Source organism: Cydia fagiglandana, chromosome 1, assembly GCF_963556715.1.
Source record: "Cydia fagiglandana chromosome 1, ilCydFagi1.1, whole genome shotgun sequence".
NCBI classification, from domain to species: domain Eukaryota; kingdom Metazoa; phylum Arthropoda; class Insecta; order Lepidoptera; family Tortricidae; genus Cydia; species Cydia fagiglandana.
The window spans coordinates 18,850,697-18,876,504 of record NC_085932.1 but is presented as its reverse complement, the minus strand read 5'-3'; the positions used below and the strand labels follow the sequence as shown (position 1 = coordinate 18,876,504).

The following is a 25,808-nucleotide window of genomic DNA, read 5'->3' as shown; positions in this document are numbered from 1 at the left end:
TTTTTTAATTGCGTTATATTTCAAACAGTTTCATATGTTTAACGTACTCGTACTATACCTACATTTTGATGTTTTAAATTTTATTATAGATAATAGCATTTATATCACGTACTGTATTTTTTCATCTTTAAAATCAATGAATTCTGATGCTAAACAAACCACATCACAAACGTATGTCACAAAAATACGACATGTTACGACATTTCATCAAACTTCAAAGGTCGTCGCATAGATGAAAGAAGCCATATTTTTAATAACATTCTACTTTCAGAATATAAAATATTATTAAAGACGACACCGACGTCCGTTTCCTCTTTTGAAAATATAGAAGATGCACGTTTCCCAGTCAAACAAGCCAGAAGTTAAGGTTATAATGTAGTCAAAACCTTCTGTAGTTATTCTCTGCGAAAGGGAAGATTCGTAGAAAATAAGGGAACCAATACATTCTATGTATAACAGCTCTTCTCTGTCCGCACAGACTATAAATTATTTAAGTAGGTACTTAGGTAGAGTTTGAGTTACCTATTGCACTATCTTTTCCTTCACAAAAGCAACTTTACGTGCTTTTTGTCTTTCACCAAAATAATTCTCAAGTCACGTATATAAATAAATATAAATCGCATAGGATTCCTTGTTCAGGCAATGTCGCCAAATTGAAATGTGATACATAGCTTCCGTCGTAGTCGTAGTTTGTAACGGTTTGTAGTTATGTCAAATATGCATGTCTACTTTCAAAATGTGGCCAGCAAATGTTACGAGTCCCAAATAATTCTTACCGTTTGGTTGCATTACCTATAGGTAATATTGTTATTGGTAATTTCATGTGATATATGTTACCTATGTTTCTTTAATGTCTGTGCGTATTAATTTCTAACTTAAACTTTTAAAATAAGTACGGCAGTTAATTTTTTACCATGCCTGATTTGGGCGACTAATTTAATTAAAATAATATTTGTACGAGTAAGAATATTTAAATGTTGTATACCAAAAATGAATTATTGGCGGGATGAACTGGCTTTGCTAAAGATGCTTTAATTATTTATACTGGGTCAAGCAAATCTTGTCAGTAGCAAACGGCGGCAAATTTGAAAAATCGCGGGTTAGCAACACTGTGTTCGAATAATTCGAAAATCGCGTGTTATCTGTGTTTTATCTGTGGAATGTGGATCGCGAATGACAGCCATCATCTTGTTTGTTTACAAATGGTTTACAATGTTTACATTCTGAATCGATTCTATTTCAAGAGATATTTCTGCTGTGTCACCATTAAATACCAATATATTAAATAAGACTGTGCTTAATTAAAGCTAAGGTGCCTACAATGCCTACAGTGCCAACTGAGAAATCTAATAAAATATGAAAATCCAGTATGACATCTACCTGCTGAAGCAATGATTTTAATCATACATTCTTGTTTAACGGCATAGTCCACTTACAATTTTATTTTGAGATCTTCAAATTAGTTAATCAATTTTATCAACATCACACACCGCTTTTAAATTGTCCGTCCATACGTATTAATAACAATTTCAAACATTTTCAATAGAGAATCCGCGAGTGACAATTTGAATTGACGTACGTGACAGGGCGCGCTCAGCGGAAAAAAAAGTTTTGGTTCGATGTACATTGTACATTGCTGCTTTTCTTAGCGCAATACTACTCTTTGAGTGTTGCCCTACTTTGGTTTGCTTTACATTGCTACTGACAAGATTTGCTTGACGCACTATATATTTGCATCTCAAACAGTCAATGGCATCCCATCTTAATTTTAAACACATGTATTGCTAAAGTTCAAGCATAACTGCTAATACCTTTCCCTGACTTGTATTTTTTGTCCCCCACGCGCGAGGGGCGCCATTTTGTGTTATTTATAGAGGTGCGCGTGCGTTTCTTTCAGTTGCGTTCAATTAGTTTGATTTGTGGGAAATCGATTTCATAGAATTCCTCACTGGAAACGGTTTCCGGTGATTTTGTTATAAAAATAAAATAGGTCACGGATGAAAAGCTTAGTCATGAATGAAAATGTTTACCTATATTTCTAACTAAAAAGCGAATCCAAGAAATGTAAGCAGTTTTTCTACGGGCGCGTTAATTGAGTCCCGTTGAATCTGGTTCCGTCAGCGGGAGCAAAAATGGTGCAAACTTTGTTCTTTTAGTTATTGCAAAACTTTCCATACTTAATTCTAACTTGGCCTAAGTGATTACGTTAATAAGATTTTATTTAAAAGACCTACTTAATACTTCCCCTGAAATCGTTGTTATTACTTGTTTATCTAGACACGCGGCAGCGTGTCAAGCCAAGTTCAAGCAAAGGAATTGGCTAGCCAGCGCCAAGTGTAATATTACACGAACCACTTGGTGCCACTTTTGACCCTTCTATAACTCAAAACATCTTTAACGTAAACACATAAAACTACGTGTGTTTAATTATATCCATAAGGACATCTAGAAGCCCAAATTTCATGAAGCTAGCTCAAACTGTTATAAAGATATGAAGGTCAAAAAGTCGTAAATTTTAAGACTGACTGATAGACTTATAGTACCTAAACCTAACCTACTTCCAGATGACCTAGAAGGATGAAATTTGGAATCCAGCTCAGTTATTGTATGAAAGCGTAGGAAAAAATCTAAAAATAAAAAAAAGTTATAAAATAGGGGAGGTCCCCATACAAAAAAAAACATTTTTTATTGTGACTGACATATAAGTACCTAAACCTAACCTACTTCCAGATGGCCTAGAAGGATGAAATTTGGAATCCAGCTCGGTTATTGTGTGCAAGCGTAGGAAAAAATCTAAAAACAAAAATAAATTAATAAATAGGGGGGTCCCATACAAATTTCTTTTTTATTGTGACTGACATATAGTACCTAAACCTAACCTTCCAGATGACCTAGAAGGATGAAATTTGGAATCCAGCTCGGTAATTGTGTGTAAGCGTAGGAAAAATCTAAAAATAAAAAAAGTTAAAAAATAGGGGGTGCCCCCATACAAAAAACCTGTAATACGCGCTAAACAACCGGCCAACGGTGTGTCGTTGGCGGCGCGCGGCACCACATAATACAAAGAACAGAAGTAAAAAACATGCAGCGGAAACACAAGAAAAAACATTAAATCTCAATACCTGCCTAGTTTTCTTTACAAAAAGTATTGATATCCCATCAAAAACATAAATGTAAAAAAGGAGAGCCAAGTTCAATACAAAAATTATGCTTGGCTGTGGGGTTCGCCGCAAAAAGAATGGAGATCTAAATGAGTGCCAAGTTCTATGCAAAATCCAAATATGTATTTATAGGAACAAAATAACATTATAAACAAGTATTAAACTCTATTTCTTTGCGGATACCTATAACAATTGCTGATATTTAAAAAAAAATTGAGATCTTAAAGTAGGTTAGATTTGGCTTGGCCAGTTTTTATCAGAATTACAAAATATATATGTTGAATAACTTTATAAAATGACTGATGTAATGAAAACTGGCCAAATCAAATCTAACCTGCTTTAAGATCTCGCATTTTTTTTAAATAACAGCAATTGTTATAGGTATCCAATAAAGCAAAGAAATAGAGTTTAATACTTGTTTATAATGTTATTTTGTTCCTATAAATACATATTTGGATTTTGCATAGAACTTGGCACTCATTTAGATCTCCATTCTTTTTGCCGCGAACCCCACAGCCAAGCATAATTTTTGTATTGAACTTGGCTCTCCTTTTTTACATTTATGTTTTTGATGGGATTTGTGAATAACACCTCCATTGCATGCCATAAGTATTTATCCTCTAGCCGCCCAGAGACCTATAAAAAGGTCTCCTGTTCCATTCTTATTTGAACTTTGTGTTGACAAAATAAAATTGCATTTTGCTTGGCAAGGTCTGACGTATGGGCAGCTTGAGGCTATACATACTGTTACTAATATGTATAATGCACCTATCTTCATGCTGATCTTTCAGTAGTTATTGCTCTTACAATTAGGTAAGTTGTTGCTTACAACAGGCTTAGTTATCACAATTGGATCATCATCATCGCACTCTGGCACGGAGCTTGGAGCCTGATCATAATTTTAATCCCCGGCCATATTCGGCTGTTTCGCCTAGTCGAAGGGAAGACGTGCGGCGCGGCGTGCCACATAATAAGTGGGCTCACTTCCTTTGCGCTAGAGACTAACCCCCTTATTCATTAAACTTTACGGACCTGATTTAGTTAAATTATGTTTTATCCCTTTCTTACAAATACATACTTAAGTCAAAATGACAGACAATAAAGACAAACGAAGTTACATTTTCAGGAATTAAATAGTTCTTTTTATATAGATAGTCCTTTATTTTACTTGCTTTGCAGCCCTTAAAAGACTCTTAATTAAGTCAATTTACCTTATCATGTTTTTTCCGGCGCATTAAAATGGACGTCGTTCTTTTACTTGTAATAATGTAACTCATTGACAATGCTACATCTTTTTAAGTTTATACTTCGTTCAATATTTTTCAATCTCTGTTGTGGTAAAAAACAAACCATTTGCTCCGAATTTACTACTAAAAACTGTCCAACGGAATATTATTTACCTACAGAAAATGTTATATTTAGAAAGCATCATCCTAATGCGTCGCATATCAAGAAAGCGATCATTAGATCAAAACAACTCACGGTCCTAGACACAATAAAATATTTCAGACATTTCGAATAATAACAAGCATTTGTTTATCAAACGTGTAAATATTTTTAATAATAGGGTGTAAATGGTGTAACATGAATTACGATGACCGGTTTTAAAGAATTAACAAATAAATATTTGAGACCGTTTGATGATATGTGATTTGAGTGCGACAGAAGTAGCAATAGTTTTAGGAGAGGGACGGCCGGCCAATGTGCCCAAATAATATATTATATAAGTAATATTGCAGCACATTTTTGTTATAATTATAAATAAGGATGAGTTACGATATATTTGCGAAGGTACGTACCGTAGCGTTCAAGAACTTGGGCATCTACGGTATTTTTTTAAACGGTTGTCATATCTTGTATAAAATCTGTTTACAATTAAAACAGTTGGATTTATCTTGATTCGTTTAAATGTTACGAGCGCACTGAATGTCTGAAAGCTTAGGTCCAACCAGCTGCAAAAGTGCATGCCCACTTTATGAATTAATTCCATTCAATCTGGGCTATCAAAATCGCTCCCAACTTAGAGTGGTCTAAATCTATGCACTTTTGCAGCTGCGTGTACCTATAGTCAGCAGCAGTTGATGCTAAACGGGCCAGGTGTTCAAAATGATCTTGACGCTACTTTATTGCTAAGAGAATAAGAGCGTGTCAAGGTAATTTTGAACACCTCGCCCGCCTATACTTCGTTTTTTTTTAGCATTAGAAATAAGGTAAACAATCTTGATGTGTCTTTTTATTGAAAAACACGTTTTAAAAATAAGTCACGGCAAATATGTAACAATTATGAATCTAATACGATCATTTATATTCTTCTGCTTTCATAGTAATAGTTACTGATTTTTAAAAAGCGTATTTCAATTAAAAGACATGTCAAGATCGCTTACCTTCTTGCAAGTTCTTTCTAATGCTAAAAAAAACGAACTATAGCAACTTCTGCTGCTGACTGTACATACATATATATTGGTACCGCTCATACTTCGAGTGAAGCTGGCAGAATTTATAAATTCTAACGTTGAATACACACTTAATACTCATGCGTATTTGCATACAACACCAAAAACAGGTTCATTATGTATTTAGTTTAGAAAATACAAATAACCTGCATGCATTAATCGTTAAAATACAGTGCAAGTGTTTCATTGCTCCATTAAAGTTACAGGCGCTTCGTGATATAAGTACATATGTTTAATCTAAGTTCACACTACATTTACCACCATAATACTGTCATCTGCAGAAGTTGTTTGCTATACGTTACTAGAGCGTGCAACCCGCCAGCATATCCAGAGTGTGACTACGTGAGGCCGGGAGATCTATTGTACATTGAACTTTTAGGTTAAATATTTCTATTCCCGCGCATTTATTTGACAAAAACACTAAAAACACGCGTAAAAAGAGATAGCTGGCCTCGTAGACATCTAACTAATTGGCCGGCCATACTTTCCTTCTCGACCTTAATAAGTTATAAATAATAATGTATTTTATCAATATTTAAACATTTCTGTTACTCAGCCTGTCATACAAACATGTTTTCAGTTCCCTAAATTCGATATGGTTTGACGCAATTGATACCGCAACTACGTGACGTAAGAAAAAACCAATGGGTGCACTGGGTACTACGTAAATGTATCTACTTCAAAGAATTGTATTGGCGAACATTATATAAAAAACATGTGATAGACGGCTTTTTAAATCAGGCCGCGCGAATAATGCTTCCTGGCAAAGATCCAAGCAATCAAAAAGCCATACGTGAAAAACAATTTGAAAAAGAACGCGTTCCAGTTATTTGGGCAGTCCGTTACATTACATTTTGGATTTTAGGATTACGATTAATTTCTTGGTTATCCTTTTCTTTTTGCACAATAGTGGTAAACTAAGATACCTTCATCAATCTAATTGTAAGTGGGCACTGTAAATATGTACTTTACTATGATATGATATGTACTTTACAGTACATATGGTCCTATTTTTCCGCACTAGTGCGTAAAATAGCACTTTTCGTGCGATGTCAAAAGTTTAAAGGGCCATATGTACTGTAAAACGTTGTACGATACACGTGCGAATAGGTAATTCGCAACTCGTGTCAATTTAAAACACTCCCTTCGGTCGTGTTTTAATTTATCGCCACTCGTTTCGAATTTCCTCTTTTTCGCACTTGTATCGTAATAGTACATTTCGATGCTAGTGCGGAAGGTATGTCATTACTTCACGAGTACCGAGATATGCCACGAGCCGCAGGCGAGTGGCAAGACTCGGGACGAGTGAAGAATGACATTTCCGCACGTGTATCGAACGACGTTTTTTAATACAGTTGCGAAAAAATAAGAAAAACATTGTTCATCGTACACTAAACAAAAGTGGTAACAGTGACAGCTCGGTTAGACGTCGTCTTTAAGTATATTATATCTATGGGCGTTTGGCAGCTATTCCGTTCCATTCAGTCAACTTATTAAGAACGGAATTTTCAATATTGAATATTAAAAAATAAACGTGTTATAATGATGAAGAGGTAAGTAATTAAATATGAAATATGTAATATTTTTCGTATTCTTACATTAACGGTAGGTTTTTATGCTGATTACGACGTTTAAAGGAAACTAATATTAACACTCATCAATAAGTAGTCGTGAATTGGAACAAGTATAAATTTAAAAAAATTGGAAAAGTAAAAAGCACTAGTTCGAGATAACCAACTTTCCGCACGCTAAACAGCTACGTAAAGTAGCACTTTTTGAGCAACTGTATTAAAAATAACTATTACATGCGTAACACTGACAACGAGTATACCACGAGTATACTTACAGCTGGGGCCTTACTATGATGTCCTTATTCTGTTTCGTCATGATGCCATTCTGTTTAGGAACAAAACTGAATAGCGCGTCCTATTATATGCGTAAGTTATATAGCTCCGTCCTTTAGTGATTTAGTTTAGGTCCTAAACAGAATCGCAGTAAGGACATCATGGTAAGGCCCCTGGTCTGTTTAAAGCCAATTTTGACACGATTAATTTCACTTTTTTACCAACGTTACACGACCCATGTAAACAATAAGCAACTGAAATGTTAGGACCTTTTGTTTCCTAATGCTAATTGTTACACGGACTATACCATACAATCTGCCTCCATTAAAGGGAGCCTTATGGGATTTTGAAACAATGGGACCTTCAGTTCATCTAATCTTTTGTGTTGGTGGTCTCACAGTGCTTATTATAATGAGAATGTTGAAAGTATTCATTTAAGATTCGTGAAATTGGTGTATGTTTTTGTTGTAAGTGTATGTAAATCTTAAACCTCTTTCCATCTTGGTTTGTAGAATCAAGAATGTTTTTATTAACATAGCCAATACTATCATAATGGAATCCCTAAGATGCCTCAATTAGCTATTAATCGTTTGTCTTTATCTATAATTTTGATATTTTGTTTATGGGATAAAAAAATCGGATTACATATTAGAGTTCCAATTGTCTTTTCATTTCAATCCTTTAGTATTTATAAGGTAAGGTACTTTAACTTTAATTCCACTTCGCTCGTAGGGGTCCGTACCTCAAAAGGAAAAAACGGAACCCTTATAGAATCACTATGTTGTCCGGCCGTCCGTCTGTCTGTCAAGTCACTTTAACTTCTAAGAAGTTAACGTAAAAAAACGTAGGTACCTATATTTCGACACTCCCAAGAGAATCAAAATCTATTCCGTTGACCTAGAACTATTAAATTTGGCAAGTAATATCGTCTTACACTACGTATGTACAGGGAAAAATCTCAAAAGTATAAAATGTAAAAATATAAATAAGATAAGAAATAAATTAAATTTGTATGGAAACCTCGGTGAGCGAGTCCGACTCGCACTTCACATTATATGTATTGTACTCCATTTTCGACTTCACGGGCCTATAAATCCCGGTCTTTTGATAGGCTTGCGTGGTGATATTAGATGTATTATTATTAAATTAATTCACAAAACATGAAACAAATTTATTAATATTATGTACCTAAAGTCTATTTTTTTATTCGGTAGACTAAAATTTCATTTCATAGTATGAACATAAAATGTCATTTCATACTGTGAAATGTCATTTTACTCTACCGAATAAAAGAATAGACTTTACATGCAAATATCAAATATCGGCATTGAACATTATCTATTATTATTACTTGCCAGTGTTGTTTTGATGGCAAAGTTTCATAAGGAAAATGCCGCTACACACATTAAACAACCGTACAATTATTGATACCATAATATTTATCGAGAAATCCTAGGGTAACAGCACCAGTGGCCAGCCAGGGACCAGTGGTCAGCCTTTTGAGTCGTTTATTGGTCATAAATATCTGGTATATTCGTTTAAACAAATCGCGAGTACTCAAATAGGAGCTTTGATTCCTTATTGGTTAATACGTCACACCACAGGTGTGGTGAGGGAACGGGGGGAAGAAATATACTCGTTCATACAGGTGCTGTTTGTCGACAAGTGCAAAAGTGTCATGTCCGCCATATTTTTTACTGCACGTGGTGTTCTCTTAACAGGCAAGAAAAAGTATGTTTTAATGTTATAAGTTATTATTTTTGTTAATGATTGGTTTGTTTATTAGTTTATCTATTAAATTGGATCATCTTTTGATGAATATATGAATATTTCACTTATAAATTGAGGGGGCTGGCCACTGGATAACACTTTTTTCCAAAAAATCCAGTGTTCAGCCCCCCACGGCTGACCTTTGGGTTATTCGTTTATTCTATTATTTTCGAGCCAATGCGACCGTTAGGACCGTTAAATTTACATTTTCAAATTTAGTTAGGCATGCCCTAGTCAATTTTAAGTAAAATCCAGTAGTCAGCCGCATTTGAAATTACGTTATAATGCGGCTGACCACTGGAACTTCTACACTTCACTTCGCGGATCCAATACTCAGCCATTGACGTTGCTTGGTGCGTCACCGCCAAAAATATGTTCACATTTTTAAACCCTATCTCATTGAAATAAGGTTCAAAAGTGTATACATATTTATGACGTTAACTATACATAACTATCATTTTGCTTTTTCCCGGTAGGTATATGACTTTATTTATTAATGATAATTAGATCTGCATAGAAAGTTACCTAGAATAGGTACCTTCTTCTTCCTCGCGTTATCCCGGCATTTTTGCCAGGGCTCATGGGAGCCTGGAGTCCACTTGACAACTTTTTTAGTTAAGTACTTACTTACATAGTACTTAACTAACAAATTTCGTGTCATAAGAATTGTATGTAGGTACTTATAAGAAAAAATAATGATTTTAATCATATTGTTGGTTTTGATATAAATATATGTGATTTTGATCAAATTATTATGAATATTATAAAGGCTGAGTACTGGGTACACAGAGGCTGCTTACTGGATTTTGGAGGCTGACTACTGGAGAAAAGTGCCACTTTTTGTTTTAACTTAATTAGATATATTATAAAGAGGATTGTTATTTTTTTAAATATTTTGTTTTAAAATTATGATAAACAATTGATCTAACTATGTCATTTGTTTAATTATCCGACTAATCCTGTAGAAATGCCGAACGTTCAAACTTAAAAAAGTCGTTATAAGGCTGACTACTGGTGCCTTTACCCTATATTTGTTTTACGAAATGTTAGTATGCAAAACATCGTGTAAAAACGTTATATTCTCACGCACATGTATTGTCTCTATTGTTTCCAAAAACACAGAAAACGCTGATTGAGTTTTGAGGGCAAATTTTTTTTTTTGTATTTTTGGGCTCAGGGGTGCCTACATCTGCTCGACACATGCAGCCACTAAATCGACCTTTAAGGAGTTTGCAAAAGAAAATAAGGATGTCCAATCTGATATCGATATTTTGGATCGATAAGTGCTGTATCATTACCACTATACGCCGCATTGTAGACTGGCATTACGGCCATGTTAATATACGATATAGCTATTTAATATAGATGATATATTAAGGTTAGCTAGGGTTCATTACAGAAATGCTTAGGTGTAATTTTCTTCTTATACTTACCTACTTATTTTTTTTCTGCCTTGGCGTTGGCGATTAGTGAACTGCTTACCCTATGGCTCGAATCATATTCTTCAACTGACTCCGGTCCTGGGTAGCTTGGGTAACCTCCTCCCACCGCATCCCCAATACATCCAAGTGGTCGAACTCTTGCTTCAGCGCAAAGTAAATTTAGGGCCGACCATGTTTCCATTTGCCGGGTTAAAAAGACTGGCAGCTTCCTTGCTGAACGCACTGTTGCACGGGCCATATACGAGTATTTCATTTATTTTGTTTTAATTTGGTTTTGTTATTTGATATAATAACTATGTTTTATATTGTATCGTGTGGCCTAAATGGTCGCGCACTGTGTGGTTTAAGATTAATTTCCTCCCGTTATAAAAAAGAGAGCGCTGGTGGCCTAGCGGTAAGAGCGTGCGACTTGCAATCCGGAGGTCGCGGGTTCAAACCCCGGCTCGTACCAATGAGTTTTTCGGAACTTATGTACGAAATATCATTTGATATTTACCAGTCGCTTTTCGGTGAAGGAAAACATCGTGAGGAAACCTGCATACATCTGCGAAGAAATTCTAAGGTGTATGTGAAGTCCCCAATCCGCATTGGGCTAGCGTGGGGACTATAGCCCAAGCCCTCTCGCGCTCGAGAGGAGGCCTGTGCCCAGCAGTGGGACGTATATAGGCTGAGATGATGATGATGATGATAAAAAAAAGTAAATTTTAACAATTTGAGATTTTTGTAAATTAATTTAATATACTATTGTTGTACAAAACCATTAAATGGTTTTTCTAAATAATAATAATGCATCGATATCGATATTGCAATTTTGTGGCGTTCGCCCACTGCCCTACAGGAGCCATAATTCACAGGCCACAAATCTCGCTGCCCGTTAAAGTTTCAACCGCGTCCACTTTCAAAACAAGGCACAAACATTCTGTCGAAACGTTTACAATATATCCTTGCATATTAAATGTAAAATGTTTTGTATATTATAAATAAGAATTCAAGGAGTTTTAAAAACTTTTATGACATTTTTGAAATCTAAAATCACTAAGAAGTACCTAATATTAAAACAAATCTACTTATGTACGATATTTATCTCTAATTTTGCAAGTGATATATTTCTAGCTCACTTATTATTATTACTAACCATTCTAACTATACAGTTGTAAAATATCTTCAAGCCAATTAAGTTGCAACAAGAGACTTTGGACGTGCCGCACATGGGCGACCTGCATCACGGTACATTTCGTTTAATGTCGCCAAAAATTAAGACCTTAAACTTTATTGCTTTAAACTCAATAACCTCGAAGGTTTTAAACAAGGACGTATAGATATAAATGCGAAGACTTATGTTACCTATATACCTAGATATAATAGGTACGTAATACATTTTAACCTGACACCCATTAAAATGAAAATTAAAGTTCCACTGTGCTTTTAGTTGCTACTTAATCATTCCGTTTTCTGCTAAATGTGAACAAAAATATTATAATTTTTGATTATAAGTATGTATGTATTATGATATGATATTTCCAAATGCCTATTTATTTATTTTAACTTTGCATGATTTATGTAGTCCATTAGCGAAATAAACCAAAATAGGGTTTCACAAATAATAGCCAATAGACAACCTCCAATCTCCTAGAATAGCTAGATCGATTATTCGCCCCATGTAGCAAATTTCAAAAAAGAGCCGTTTCCGAAATCCCCGAAATATATAAATTATTAAATATACAAGAATTGCTCGTTTAAAGGTACCTACGGGTATTAGATATTTACTTAATTAAATATTATCGTTTTGGGAAAAAAATATTACCATTTGGCATTTGCGAATTTGTGATTCATTTAAATTTGTCAGTATACGAGGATAACTAAATTTTTCTACTCGGGTACTTTTATCTGTCATTTACATAGTCACGAACGAACATATAAGGGCGTACATTATTAATACTCCTTAAAAGTCTATAGTCTATTGCCCAAAAAAGCACTTGTATCGTTTTAGAGACATTACGATACGGTAAGCTAGTGCAGGGTAGCAGGTGGCACATACCGGTACATTGCTACCAACGTGACAAACGATTGAATGCATACGGTTTTTATTAAAAAAGAAACAAATTTGTACTGAGTTCATTGCTACCAACATAATAAAAAATACTTTTATACCCTACAGCACCACGACCCTTGTGCGGTGCGGTAGTGTGTAACGGCTTTAAAAAAAAACATAACCATAGACATTACTCGTTTGTTTCTCGTTTCCCGCCTTTCCCGGTAATTTCTTGTTCTTTGAGTACTTTGCGTTACTATTTGTTTTGCGTTCATAAAAAGTGTTGAAAATGGACAAAGAGGACTACATTGTTTCTACACCTGAAGAAATATCCGCTGCAGCACAAGCAGCGACCGAAAATTTGTTGCCTAAGTACTAAATCTCAGCACCTATACGACAAATCTTATGAGAAGTGCATGGCGTGGAGATTGGAGCACAAAACTTCGTCATTCTCTGAAAACGTCTTTGGTGTATTTTCAAAGACTAATTGGAAGCACCGGATCAGATCTATCTTTTAAGCAAGGTTGGTATATGTTATAAAAATTTTTGATACACATTTTTAGGGTACACAGTACAACGAGCTATATTTATGTACATTTTATATTTTTGCATTGAAACTGAATATTATTTAATTCTCCTTTTTTTGTTACAGGTTGCAGTAATATTTGCTATTATGGGTGCTTGTCGCAGACAAGAGCTACATACATATAGTAATACCTACTATCCAAAATTTACATTGACATTTTCATAAATAAAATTTTGTTTATATTTTTTGGTATTTTATTTAATATTGCCTACTCATAGAAAAAGCATTGTATGCAACGTTGTATAAGTAGTCAAAAAATGCTCATGGCGTATTTATTAACAATGTTCGCCTTCGGCTCACATTGTTACCCACGCCACTCACATTTTTTGACCCCTCTTATAAAACTGTTGCATAAAATACTATATTGTGTTCGCAACCAATCATTATATACCTATAGTAAATATGTACATTATTTATCGAATATAAATTATATCCATCAATTTCCTTAAAAACAAATGCATCCTTGTTTGTAACTAAACTAAAACCAAACGGAATGAAATGCATACGAATATAGAACTGCACGCACCTGAATGCAATAAATTTGCTTGCATATTATTTTAACCCGCAACCCGAGTTAAACTCATTACTCGTCTTTGCTACCTGGTTAAAGTGGCAAGCAAAAGTAGCACTTTTCACTTTGAGATAAATTATACATTTAAATGTGATCACATACTTATTTGCGGGCAGTTACGATTTAAATAAATCGTAGTTTTTTATTGCAAGCACCTCAATCTCTATTTTGTGTCCCAATCAAACTGAAAAATATTTCATAATTAATCAATCGTTGATATGTACCAGATGTACTTACCTATTATTATTTTGTTTACTAAGACAGATTGATGATATTTTAGTAAAAAAAATGCTTACCTATCTGTAATTTAAAAAGTGTGTATTTTTCTTGTTCATGTATTGTATCGACGCCATCAGATATATCGGACCGGCCAAGGCTCTCACAAATATCTGAACACGTAACTATTGTCAAGGCGTTCAGTGCATGCTCAGATATTTTTGAGCAACTCGGCCGCTCCGATATACCCCGATGCAGTCATCAGTTATCAGTTAGGTATAGTCGATTACGACTGTACCTAACTGATAATATTAGGTACAAACATCAACACATCGGTGGACCTTACTCCTATTACAAAAGGCATAAGGTCCACCGATGTACACGTACAGTTAACAGTGTGACCGATGGTACCTACTTATAGCGAATAATATTTTCTAAATATTTGTAGTTATCTTATGTTTTAATTTGTGTATAATTTGTCTTCAGACGATACAAACTCCGTGAGTGAAGCCTCATCGAACGAGAACATCCGGCTGGCGTGTGGGCCGAAGCCTCGAGGTCCGGTACAGACCATCAGGTGGTACAAGGACGGGCTACCACTAGACATTCACGGACGATTTATGCAACAGAGGCAGTGGTAAGTGCATATATATTTAGGGAACAATTCATTTATATTTGTCACATATGTGATATGTGATATTTCGATTTTTTTTCTCTTTGTCCTCAACACTAGTTTTACTTCGGCAAGTAGTTGTATTTTATAAAATTGTTGATGTATTGTTATTATTTTTGCTTGTATGTAAATTCAATGTTGACGTGTAAAAGTGCCCTTGTGGCCTATTTGCTGCATAAATGTTGAAGTTTCTTTTTTTTGCAAGGTTTCTTCTGGCTTCCTTGATTTTACGACCTAATTTAGTCAAAAAATGTTATTATATACACATTGAACGAATATTTAAAATAATTTAATTTAGTTAAAATGCACCATGTTATTGAATCAAACCTTTCATTCTTCGTTTTGTAAGCAATTTGATCGAATCATCACTTGATAGAATCAATATGCGATAAAATCAAGTGTTGATTTGACGTGAACGCTAAATTTGACAGTTGTACATCTCGAATAAGGCCCCAGATAACCTGGTAGAAAATGTAGCAATATACTTAAGGCATACTGAAAATTCTTGGAACTAGCTACTCAGAAAAAACCGGGCAAGTGCGAGTCGGACTCGCGCACGAAGGGTTCCGTACCATAATGCAAAAAAAAACAAAAAAAAGCAAAAAAAAAAACGGTCACCCATCCAAGTACTGACCACTCCCGACGTTGCTTAACTTTGGTCAAAAATCACGTTTGTTGTATGGGAGCCCCATTTAAATCTTTATTTTATTCTGTTTTTAGTATTAATTTGTTGTTATAGCGGCAACAGAAATACATCATCTGTGAAAATTTCAACTGTCTAGCTATCACGGTTCGTGAGATACAGCCTGGTGACAGACGGACGGACGGACGGACGGACAGCGAAGTCTTAGTAATAGGGTCCCGTTTTACCCTTTGGGTACGGAACCCTAAAATAACTTGTCTCATATATCAGAATCCAGAAACTTTCAGTATGGCCCACGTATAAACGTTTGCATAATCGCCGAAGTATGACAACATTTAAAACAGACTTAACCGACATTGACGTAGTCCAAAGAATGAATAGCCTGTGCAGGTCGTACATCACGCAGGTCTATTTGAGGCATCGCATAACATGGCTGGAGTTGGAACAACAACAACCATCGCTCATGCGCGTTGCTGGATTATGAAGCTATTCATTATGCGATTGGAAATGTTTAGACAACAGTATTGAATTGGGGATCAATGCTTGTGCTAAAATTAAACTGCATTCTTAGCATGACCGACATATTTCAGGTTTTCTGTCTAATAACAAAACAAAACCCCCCCCATTGTCGTTAACAAGCAAATAATCGTATGTGATGTGTCATTAATATGCATGTTTTTTTTTCAGGCTAAGAATTAAGTCATTCAGAGCAAAAGACGCTGGTTTATATTCTTGCATCAACGAAGCTAACGACTCGAAGCAATATAATGTCACCATCAAGCTAAAAGCCGATGTCTACGATATAGAAGGTAACTAAATAAATGTTATAAAAATTATAATACCCCCCTGAGAATGACTTGCGATGTTAATCGACTCCATATGTCTAGCCTTACTGTGAGTTTGACACTAACCTGACACTTACATGTTCGCTAGCGTGTGCGTAACTTACTTTCTATGCATACCTACTGCGTAGGTACTAGCATATTATTAGTGCGAGCGAGATGTATAGAAAGTAAGCTACGCAGACGTTAGCGAATACCGGGTGTGGCCTGTAACACGAGCAAATAATTAAAACATAGATTGTACTCCTCAAACGGCGACACTTTTGTTAAACAACTTTTGAAAATTATGAAGTATTTAGAGTCCCTATTTTTCATTCAAAATAAATATTATCTTCAATGGACGCCATCGCCACGCCAATCACGCCATATCATTGTGATTGACGTTGCTTGTCACGCCTTAAACATAACAAAATTCGCAATACATTGCGTCTTCGAATAAACTTTAAAGTGTATTAAAAATCAAACCGCAAGTTTTTTTAAAAGTCGCTGAACAAATGTTGGTCAGTATGAGGAGTACAGCCTACAGTTTAATTTTTTGCTCATATTACAGGCCATATATCAGTGTCAAACTCCTGGTAAGGCTACCAACATAAAAATCTTATATGTATAATAATCTATGTATATAAAAATATACTTAGTTATTTTTAGCTTAACCGAATAGATGGGTTTTCAACTAACGAGTGAAAGTGCTTGCATTGCATACAAGTCAGTCACAACCTCGATTTTCCAGAGTGCATTTAGTTATTATTACATTTTATTGACATCTTAACGAGCGTCCAGATGCGTAAACATTGCCCAGCAGGCATTCCGACCAGTGCGGAGATGCATCCTGAACGTCTTTAATAATGTGTTTAGTTTAGAGTGAATCTGCACTCTCTTGAAAAAATATTTCATATTTCATTTCATTTATTCCTTGCTTAGTACAAAAGGTCTTATGTGTAAATCATTACATGTCTCACAACCCTGTGAGGGTGTTGCAATACACTTAAGAACTAAAGTACCTAACTATACATAATAACATTTAATATACAAATGTAATAAGTTTTAGGCATTAAAAATACAATTTAAATTAATTTAAAAATATGATAATAATATAAGTACCTACTTTACATTTTTCTTAGGCAATTTTTAGGCGTTATAATATAATTTCAATTGATTTATGATTATTTTATATTAAATATAATGTTATTAAGGGAGGTGAAAATCTGACAGTAGCTATGACCATTTTCAATATTGGTCATCATTTTGGAGATATTCCGCGACGGTATAATAGGTTTTTTCCACAAGAAATTGTTTTAATATACATATAAATATTTTATAGTGAGGTTATTAAATTATTTATAATTTATTAAAATTAAATTTGTTATAACGAGAACTAATACTTATCTCCATTGGTGAAAACACGATATGAGAATAACAAACTTTAATGCTTTTTTACTGTTTCAAGTACCTTGATGTGTCTCAAGTTAATGACATAAATATACCTATAGTATATGATCTATTATAATGTTTCAGAATTTCAAGGCGATGCAGCGAAAATTGTAGACCAAAATCAAGCAGCGGCACTTGTAGAGAACAACACAATTGAAGAATCTGCTACGAATAAAAAAATTAAAAGAAACGTAACAAAAGCCAGTGAAAATAATAACGATTCTGACGATGAAAAGAAAGAAGACGATCATGCATTTGCTGGCCACATAGATGATACAAAAAATAAATTTGCACCAAAATTTAAGCACCCATCTAAACTATACAACATGGACATGAAACCTGCGGGAAGCTCAATTCAGTTGAAATGTGCTGCTGATGGTAAGAAATTATTATACCTACACATTTTTTGTTGAATAAATTTGTTTTTATCCTCTAGCTCATCCATCAAACCTTGCCAAGACAAATGCAATTTTGATTTTTCATAATAAATATCAAATTGGAATTTGTAATTCCAATACTTCCAATAGTAAAGGCTCATAAAAAATTGTAACAATTTCAGATACGGGTGCGAGTATATTAGTGTGTACCTAATCACCGTTTTTTCTATACCTACCTATTTACAGGAGAAAATTAAAAAAAAAACATCCATCCCATTCTCAAAACCATCCAGATCCATTCTCAAAACCAAGTTCAAATCTTGCTTACGAGCAATGAATTTTTCAATTTTTCTTCTAATAAAAAAATATTTTCCTACCGGATGTCTCTGCTTAGAGTACGAAAATTAAAAGTGACTTCACTGATTCTGAATTTACCGGTTGTTCATGCGAATTAAATTTAAGGAATGCATAATATTACGTATGTGTGAATGTTATAAATAAGAGTACAATTGTTAATTGCAGGAAATCCCATGCCGAACATAACTTGGTTTAAAAACAACGGCTCTATAGAAAGGTCTTATTTCCGACCAAAATTCGGTAAATGGTGGATGTCCCTTGAAGAATTATCGAAAACGGACAACGGGAACTACACATGCCTCATATGCAATGAACTAGGCTGTATCAGTCACACGGTTAATCTTCAAGTACAAGGTGAGTTTGGTATTAAACACGAAATTTATTTTATACACCTGCATACTTTTTTACAGGAATGCATATCAAATATTTCTCGTCATACTAGTATGTACTCTTATACGAAATTTCTGGAAGAAATAAGTTAAATGTAACAATTTTACAGACACCTAAGACCTACACGTTATAGCGCTCCTGTCCATTTACTATATTTTACACCTATAGTTAAACTGTATTGCATAAATAGTAAATACATTATACATAATATATTGTTAAATTCGTAGAGCGATATCCATCGAAGCCTTATATAAAAGAAGGACACCCAGGAAACATAACTGCTGTGGTGAACGATACCGTTACACTGGCTTGCCCGCCAATATCAGACTTGGAACCATTCTTGTACTGGCTAAGGGCATACGATAATTTCACTGTAGTAGACGGTGAAGTTGGACCAAACGAGCAAACTATACCAAATGGATATGAAATTCAGGTCTTTGTTACGTTTCTGGTGGTGGTTCATAGTTGTCGGTTACGGTTATTTAAAAATTGCAAAGGAAAATAGCTTAACTTTTATCTTTTATTCAAGGTACTTAAGCACATTTTAGTTCCTTTACGGTTCATCGTCAATTTAACTAATCAAGGAGTTGAAGGTTTCATGTACACTATTTATATAATCAAATAATAATGGTAACGGGAAAATACGTATCTAAATTGGAATTATCACATCAATTCACTGTCATACTAAATTCTCATGTGGTGATTGGTTTCCTGTAATTAATAAGTGCTCAGTCCATACTCGTATCTAATTATTTATTATAAATAAGTTTCATTTATCTACAGTGTGTGTACTCTCAGTTAACTTATTTCTCTATGTCCGTACTCATATGTTAGGTATATACATTTTTATACACCGTGTTTTTATTGAATTCCGTTAACTTCGGAGTATGGTTATACGTTTAAGAGAACTAATTAGCATAGTTAATTTTCAAAAAAAAATTTTTTTTTTCTTTTTTTGAAAAAAATATTAAGTTTAAAAAGTAATTAAATGTAGCCTATAGCGTTGTTGTAACACGGGCATTACATTTAACTCAACCAAACAATTGAAATCTGTGACATATCAATGCCATTTCGAACATCGATCGACCGAGATTGTACTTAAGTTTAGTAGCAAATGCATGAACTCATTCTAAACACTAATCAATATGTAAACCGGCCCTAAGGCAAGTGTACACGCTTGTAGAGGCCTTATAGGAAAAAAATAAATTATTGATTATCTCCGAAATGGAGTTAATTAGAATATCGGTGTCTTTGAGAAAGTTACTTGATTTAAGCTCAGGAATGCACCCCTGAAATTAACGGAAATAAAAAAAAAACACGGTGTATATTTACATATTAAACTTAAATGTAACTGGTGGCGGTTTATATTGGTGTCCTTTGATAAAATCGTAGAACCTGTCGTAAATAGCTAAGTCATAAATACCTCTTATTTGATTGGAAAATAATTACCTATAAGTAATCTTACTCGGAATAACGAGCTCTTCCAATAAATAAATAATTTTCATCTATCGTAATATTATATGCTTATTTGTGATTTATGGTTTAGATATTTATCCTTACACAGGGTCACACTGAATAATAAAAAATAGCGTTTTTGACTCAAATGGTAATAAAGAAAAAAATACTATTATACATATATATTTTTATTTCAAGTAAATATTATTATATATATTTTTACTTCAAGGGCAGACTCTAAACAACTTCCTCTATGTTAAAGTAAGCTCTGTAGAAAAAAATCGATATTCATTTATTTTTATAACTGTATTTATATGTATAATATTAAAACCGTCGTAATTGTATAATATATTTAATGGTACATTAGTAGAGATGAAAACGCATTTTTTTATAACTGGTTTCATGTAACTCAGGTATCTTTTTTTATACACATATGTATATCATAAAACTTTATTATTTTAGAGCGTCTGTTCTCGAAACCAGTCTTGACGCAAGGCCCCACTAACCAAACTGTGCTGATCGGGGACACAGCTAAGTTTAGTTGTGATTATCTGTCCGATTTCGTTCATGTGGTTTTTTGGCTGTTCTATAAAGACAAAAATGAGTTCAAGAATACTACCGATTTCGATGATTCATATGCTATTAAGGTGAGGGCCTATTTGACTAAAGCATGCACGAGAGTGGGCTATTTAGCTGTCGCATGTTAGTTCGGAACTATATAAAATAACTGCATGTTATTGTCCTATGCATTAATACATAAGACTAAAGTGGACGACCGCGAGAAACTGCCATTCTACGAGTATACAAACGTAGTCCCCATTTTCCTCTGGATATTAACATTATAGAAAATATTTTTACACAATCCGATTTACATTAAGCACAGCCTTTGTTTCGTTTACTTCCATTTATAAGTATTATATGGAACAGAAGTTTTATAATTGTATGAAATTAGTTTTGGACTACTATAATTCTTATAAATTTTATAATAATCTATAAAAATCAAACTAAGGAGCATAACTATGGTTGATATACATCAAATTGTGGTAAAAATATTTTCCATAACGTCAATATTACTCAGAGAGTATAATGCGGATTACGTTTGTATGGAGAAACGGGCGTCCTCTATAATAAATTGAACAGTCTTATCGAACTGTATGAATAACTGAAGAAGTAACTGAGAATTCAGTAACTGACGAACGGGGACGTCAGGGACGCAGTAAGTAGGTATGAGGAGATAAAGAATATATCTGTATCTCTACCGTGTCTAAGCCATAGCTGCGGCCCTGTCGTCAGTTACTGAATTAAGTAAGGTGTGTAAAGTGCATTAAGCAGTTAAAGTTTATTAGTAATTGTATTGTTTGTTTTGCGCTTTAGACAGTTAAGTGTTGGCTTTCGATTGAAAATTAGTATAGATACACGAATTATCCGCAATTATCCAAACATACTTTACGTATTTTTTATTGCAAATTAGTCAATTAACGACAGTTGAATAAAGGATGACTCCCGTTAGACCTGGCCGTGTCCGTGAGCTTCCGGCGCTTACTTTTCTATGACAGGCGATCACGTGATACTTTCCCTAGAAAACAATGCGCCGGATGCTCTGGGTCGGACACGGCCCGGTCTAACGTGAGTCATCCTTTATTTGAAAGACTTTTTAGGAATGGTGCCAATTGTTTGCAAAATATTTCAGAGTGATGATCCCGAAGACAAAGCTGAAATGCTGACCATAGCTAACGTCACCCAAGAGGACCAGGGTTGGTATATTTGCGTCGCCAAGAATACTCTGGGACAAGCTACAGCTAAAGGATATCTGACTGTTTTGGAATGTAAGTTGAAAAGTTATATAATGTATGTAGGTAAATAATGCTCAAAGAAGATTTATTCAGAGCGCAATGTTTTATCTCTCTCTATCACTTTTATAAATAATAAATATTATAGGGACATTATAGGGATATTATGAGCTCTCATGAGCCGTGGCAAAATGCCGGGATAACGCGAGGAGGAAAAAAATAGGGACATTCTTACGCAGATTGACTAAGTCCCACAGTAAGCTCAAGAAGGCTTGTGTTGTGGGTACTCAGAGAACGATATATATAATATATAAATACTTATATATATATAGACAACAACCATGACTCAGGTACAAATATCTGTGTCATCACACAAATAAATGCCCTTACTGGGATTCGAACCCTGGACCATCGGCTTCACAGGCAGGGTCACTAACCACTAGGCCAGACCGGTCGTCAAACTCTTCCATATAGTGCAACACAGACAGTTGCATTTCGTTCGCTACAGAGCATTAACGATTGGAATCTTGTCCACGCACCCTGATATAATGTTTCTGTCAGTCATTTAAAATCTGTATGGAATATACATATGTACATACATACGGAATGAATGGCAGATTTCCGTAAACATTAATATTCAACACTGAGTTGCGTCGCCTGAGCTTAAAAAGATACCTTAATATCAGAAATGACATTACGTATCCTCCTAAGGCCCAGCCATACAAATGAAAAATCCAGAATTTGCCACTGAAGTTTGAATCTTTAGTGCAGGGAATAGAGTTGATTTTGGTTTTGAAAATTGAACGAAACAAAAGAAATGAGACTCTGTTCCCATTGAATATGATTTAAATTTCATCGAACTGAATAAGTACTATAGGTAGGACTTTGGGCCTTAGTAGGCTATACATTAATCCGTATAGTTAGTTGATACTCAACTTATCTTTATTTGTGTAGCGATGCCAGTTCCCGTGGTACCAGAACATGCAGGCAAGCACACTCTTCTCGTTAACATCCTGACAGCTGTGCTCGGCGCTATGTTCTTTGTGGCTGCCATAATAGTCGTAATGATATTTAAGAAGCTCAAACAAGAAAAGATCAAGAAGCAACTTGCCATGGAAACTGCGAGGGCAGTCATAGTGACGCATTGGACGAAGAAGGTTACAGTAGAAAAACCACAGATAGATGGATCACCGAGTAGCGCTGAAGAAGCTTTGGTAAGCTTAGACAAGATTTTTAGAACTAGTGTTTATGTAAAATTATTTACCTATAACTAGGCTATAATCATAAAAATTTTCCGAGATCACGATCAAGTTAAACGTTGCTTGTCACGCCTTAAACTTAACAAAATTCGCAATACATTGCGTCTTAGAATAAACTTTACAGTGTATTAAAAATCAAACCATAAGTTATTTTTAAAAGTCGCTGAACAAATGTTGGTCAGTATGAGGAGTACAGCCAACAGTTCAATTTTTTGCTCGTATTACAGGCCACACCCGGTATATATAAATTAATATATAATATGTTTCCAGTTGATGCCTGTAGTGAAAATCGAGAAACAGAAACTGCAACAAGTGCAAAGTAACACAAGCGAGTCTATGGTAATGTCAGAGTACGAGTTGCCGGTAGACATTGACTGGGAGGTACCCAGGGAAACACTCTCGTTGGGCAAAATACTTGGAGAAGGTGAATTCGGAAAGGTGGTAAAGGCAGAATGTGTTGGTATTTTGAAACCAGGTGTCCATTCGGTGGTAGCTGTTAAAATGTTAAAAGGTAAATGCTTTGTTTCTTCAGAAATGTAATTTACAATATTTGGTTAATTTTGATTAGGTTAGGCGTTACAAAACATAATATGTACTTAGAAAACATGTTAATAGAAGCCGTAATTTTGTTACAGAGGGACATACTGATGCAGAAATGATGGCTTTAGTGTCCGAGATGGAGATGATGAAGATGATAGGAAAGCATGTAAATATTATCAATTTGCTGGGCTGTTGCACTCAAGATGGCCCACTGTACGTAATTGTAGAGTTTGCGCCCAATGGCAACTTAAGGGAATTCTTGAGGAATCACAGACCCGGGAACAGGTATGTGTTAATGACAAGAGGCAGATATATATTAAGGCAAATAATTATTTTCAATAAATCAAGCTCAATTCCAAGTCTTTGTCTTATCTTAATTTCCGTATTTCAGGTACGAATCACCAACAGAAGATCTAAAAGATAAGAAAACTCTAACTCAGAAGGACTTGGTATCATTTTCATATCAAGTTGCAAGGGGAATGGAATATTTAGCCTCAAGAAGAGTAAGTAATATTCAAATTAATATCCTTAAAATCGTCGCCTAACTAATTACATAGGTACCTACTTCTAGAGAACAAATCGAATTATTTTTAACTCACTGTATTTTTTTGTGTTTATAGTGCATTCATCGAGATTTAGCCGCACGCAACGTTCTCGTATCTGACGACTGCGTGCTCAAGATCGCCGATTTCGGGCTCGCAAAAGACGTCCAAAGCAACGACTATTACAGAAAAAAGACTGAAGGCAGGTTGCCTGTGCGGTGGATGGCCCCGGAGTCGCTTTACCACAAGGTGTTCACTACGCAAACTGACGTGTAAGTGCAGCTTAATTATTCAATAGCTAAAAGAAAAATGTAGTTTTAATTCGAATTTTAGCCTTAAGATATACATAATTGTCTTAATATTAAACCTATTGTTATGCAGGTGGTCATTTGGCGTGCTCTTATGGGAGATCATGACTCTCGGCGGCACGCCGTACCCTACGGTCGCAGGTCAATACATGTACCAGCACCTGAGCGCTGGACATCGCATGGAAAAGCCACCATGCTGTAGTCTGGAAATGTAAGTCAAATAAAATCTTTACTAGGTATTATATAGATACAACATAATCTCTTAAATTACGTTGGAATGATTTAGATATAACAGTCACAAATGCTATAAGTTGTATTTTTTAAATTTCAGTTATATGTTGATGCGCGACTGCTGGTCTTTCAAGCCCGACGACCGGCCGTCCTTCGCAGAGCTGGTAGAGTATTTGGACAAGATCCTTACAGTCACTGCTAATCAGGAGTACCTAGACCTTGGCCTGCCGCAGTTAGACACGCCACCATCCAGTTACGATGGGTCTTCAGACGAAGAGAGCGATAGTGAATTTCCATTTATTAACAATTAATGTACCTCATTTCGAGGAGAAAAGGACATACATAGAAAATCAAATCCAACCTATGGAAATGGTTGACAGCTTAAATGCTTCGCTTAGCACAAAACATCGTCGATTTGTGTTTAAGCACTGCCAAAAATGTGGACTTTGTCTATTTGAATTTTGGCAACTAGGTATGACGTTAACGGGTTCAGATTTGGGCAAGTTAAGTTTTTGCTGGACATTTGTCACCTATATATACCTATTTATACTATTTTCTCGGTCAATGAAACTGTATGTATATGTGTAACTGTGTGTATGTGTTTTAAACCACGATATACGTTTGTTATGGACGAAAAATTGATAGTCGAAGTACCTCAGCTTCACCTTGTGTAAGAAAGGTGTGTACATATTATAATCTAAAGAAGCAATTAAAGGTATAATGAAATCTGGTAACAATATTGTAAATAACCTGAATGTTACACCTTATCTTATGGATTATGTTATATTTATTATTTTAGTTTAGTGTAAATAATACGAGTATGAATCTTTATTTTACAACGTACATACATTTATTTATTTTACGATATATGTTTAAGTAGTTTCGTAATTTAAAG

General features: G+C 34.8%; 1 protein-coding gene across 2 annotated transcripts in view; it reads left to right on the top strand.

Moving 5' to 3' along the window:
- Window positions 1–25,505, top strand: part of LOC134665498 (fibroblast growth factor receptor homolog 1-like) — a 71,427-nt gene extending 45,922 nt beyond the window's left edge. Inside the window, exons 3-15 of one of the 2 annotated variants that reach the window (XM_063522479.1) lie at window positions 14,562–14,712; window positions 16,079–16,200; window positions 17,749–18,042; window positions 18,564–18,752; window positions 20,706–20,890; window positions 21,934–22,069; window positions 22,988–23,247; window positions 23,563–23,803; window positions 23,928–24,117; window positions 24,224–24,335; window positions 24,453–24,646; window positions 24,756–24,893; window positions 25,014–25,505. In XM_063522479.1, the coding sequence (XP_063378549.1) occupies window positions 14,562–14,712; window positions 16,079–16,200; window positions 17,749–18,042; window positions 18,564–18,752; window positions 20,706–20,890; window positions 21,934–22,069; window positions 22,988–23,247; window positions 23,563–23,803; window positions 23,928–24,117; window positions 24,224–24,335; window positions 24,453–24,646; window positions 24,756–24,893; window positions 25,014–25,224 (2,423 nt within the window). In that variant the 3' untranslated portion in view covers window positions 25,225–25,505. Of the gene's footprint in view, window positions 1–14,561; window positions 14,713–16,078; window positions 16,201–17,748; window positions 18,043–18,563; window positions 18,753–19,015; window positions 19,222–20,705; window positions 20,891–21,933; window positions 22,070–22,987; window positions 23,248–23,562; window positions 23,804–23,927; window positions 24,118–24,223; window positions 24,336–24,452; window positions 24,647–24,755; window positions 24,894–25,013 lie in introns of both variants that reach the window. The other variant, XM_063522475.1, reaches the window with a different exon arrangement.
- The last annotated feature ends 303 nt before the right edge of the window (window positions 25,506–25,808 follow it).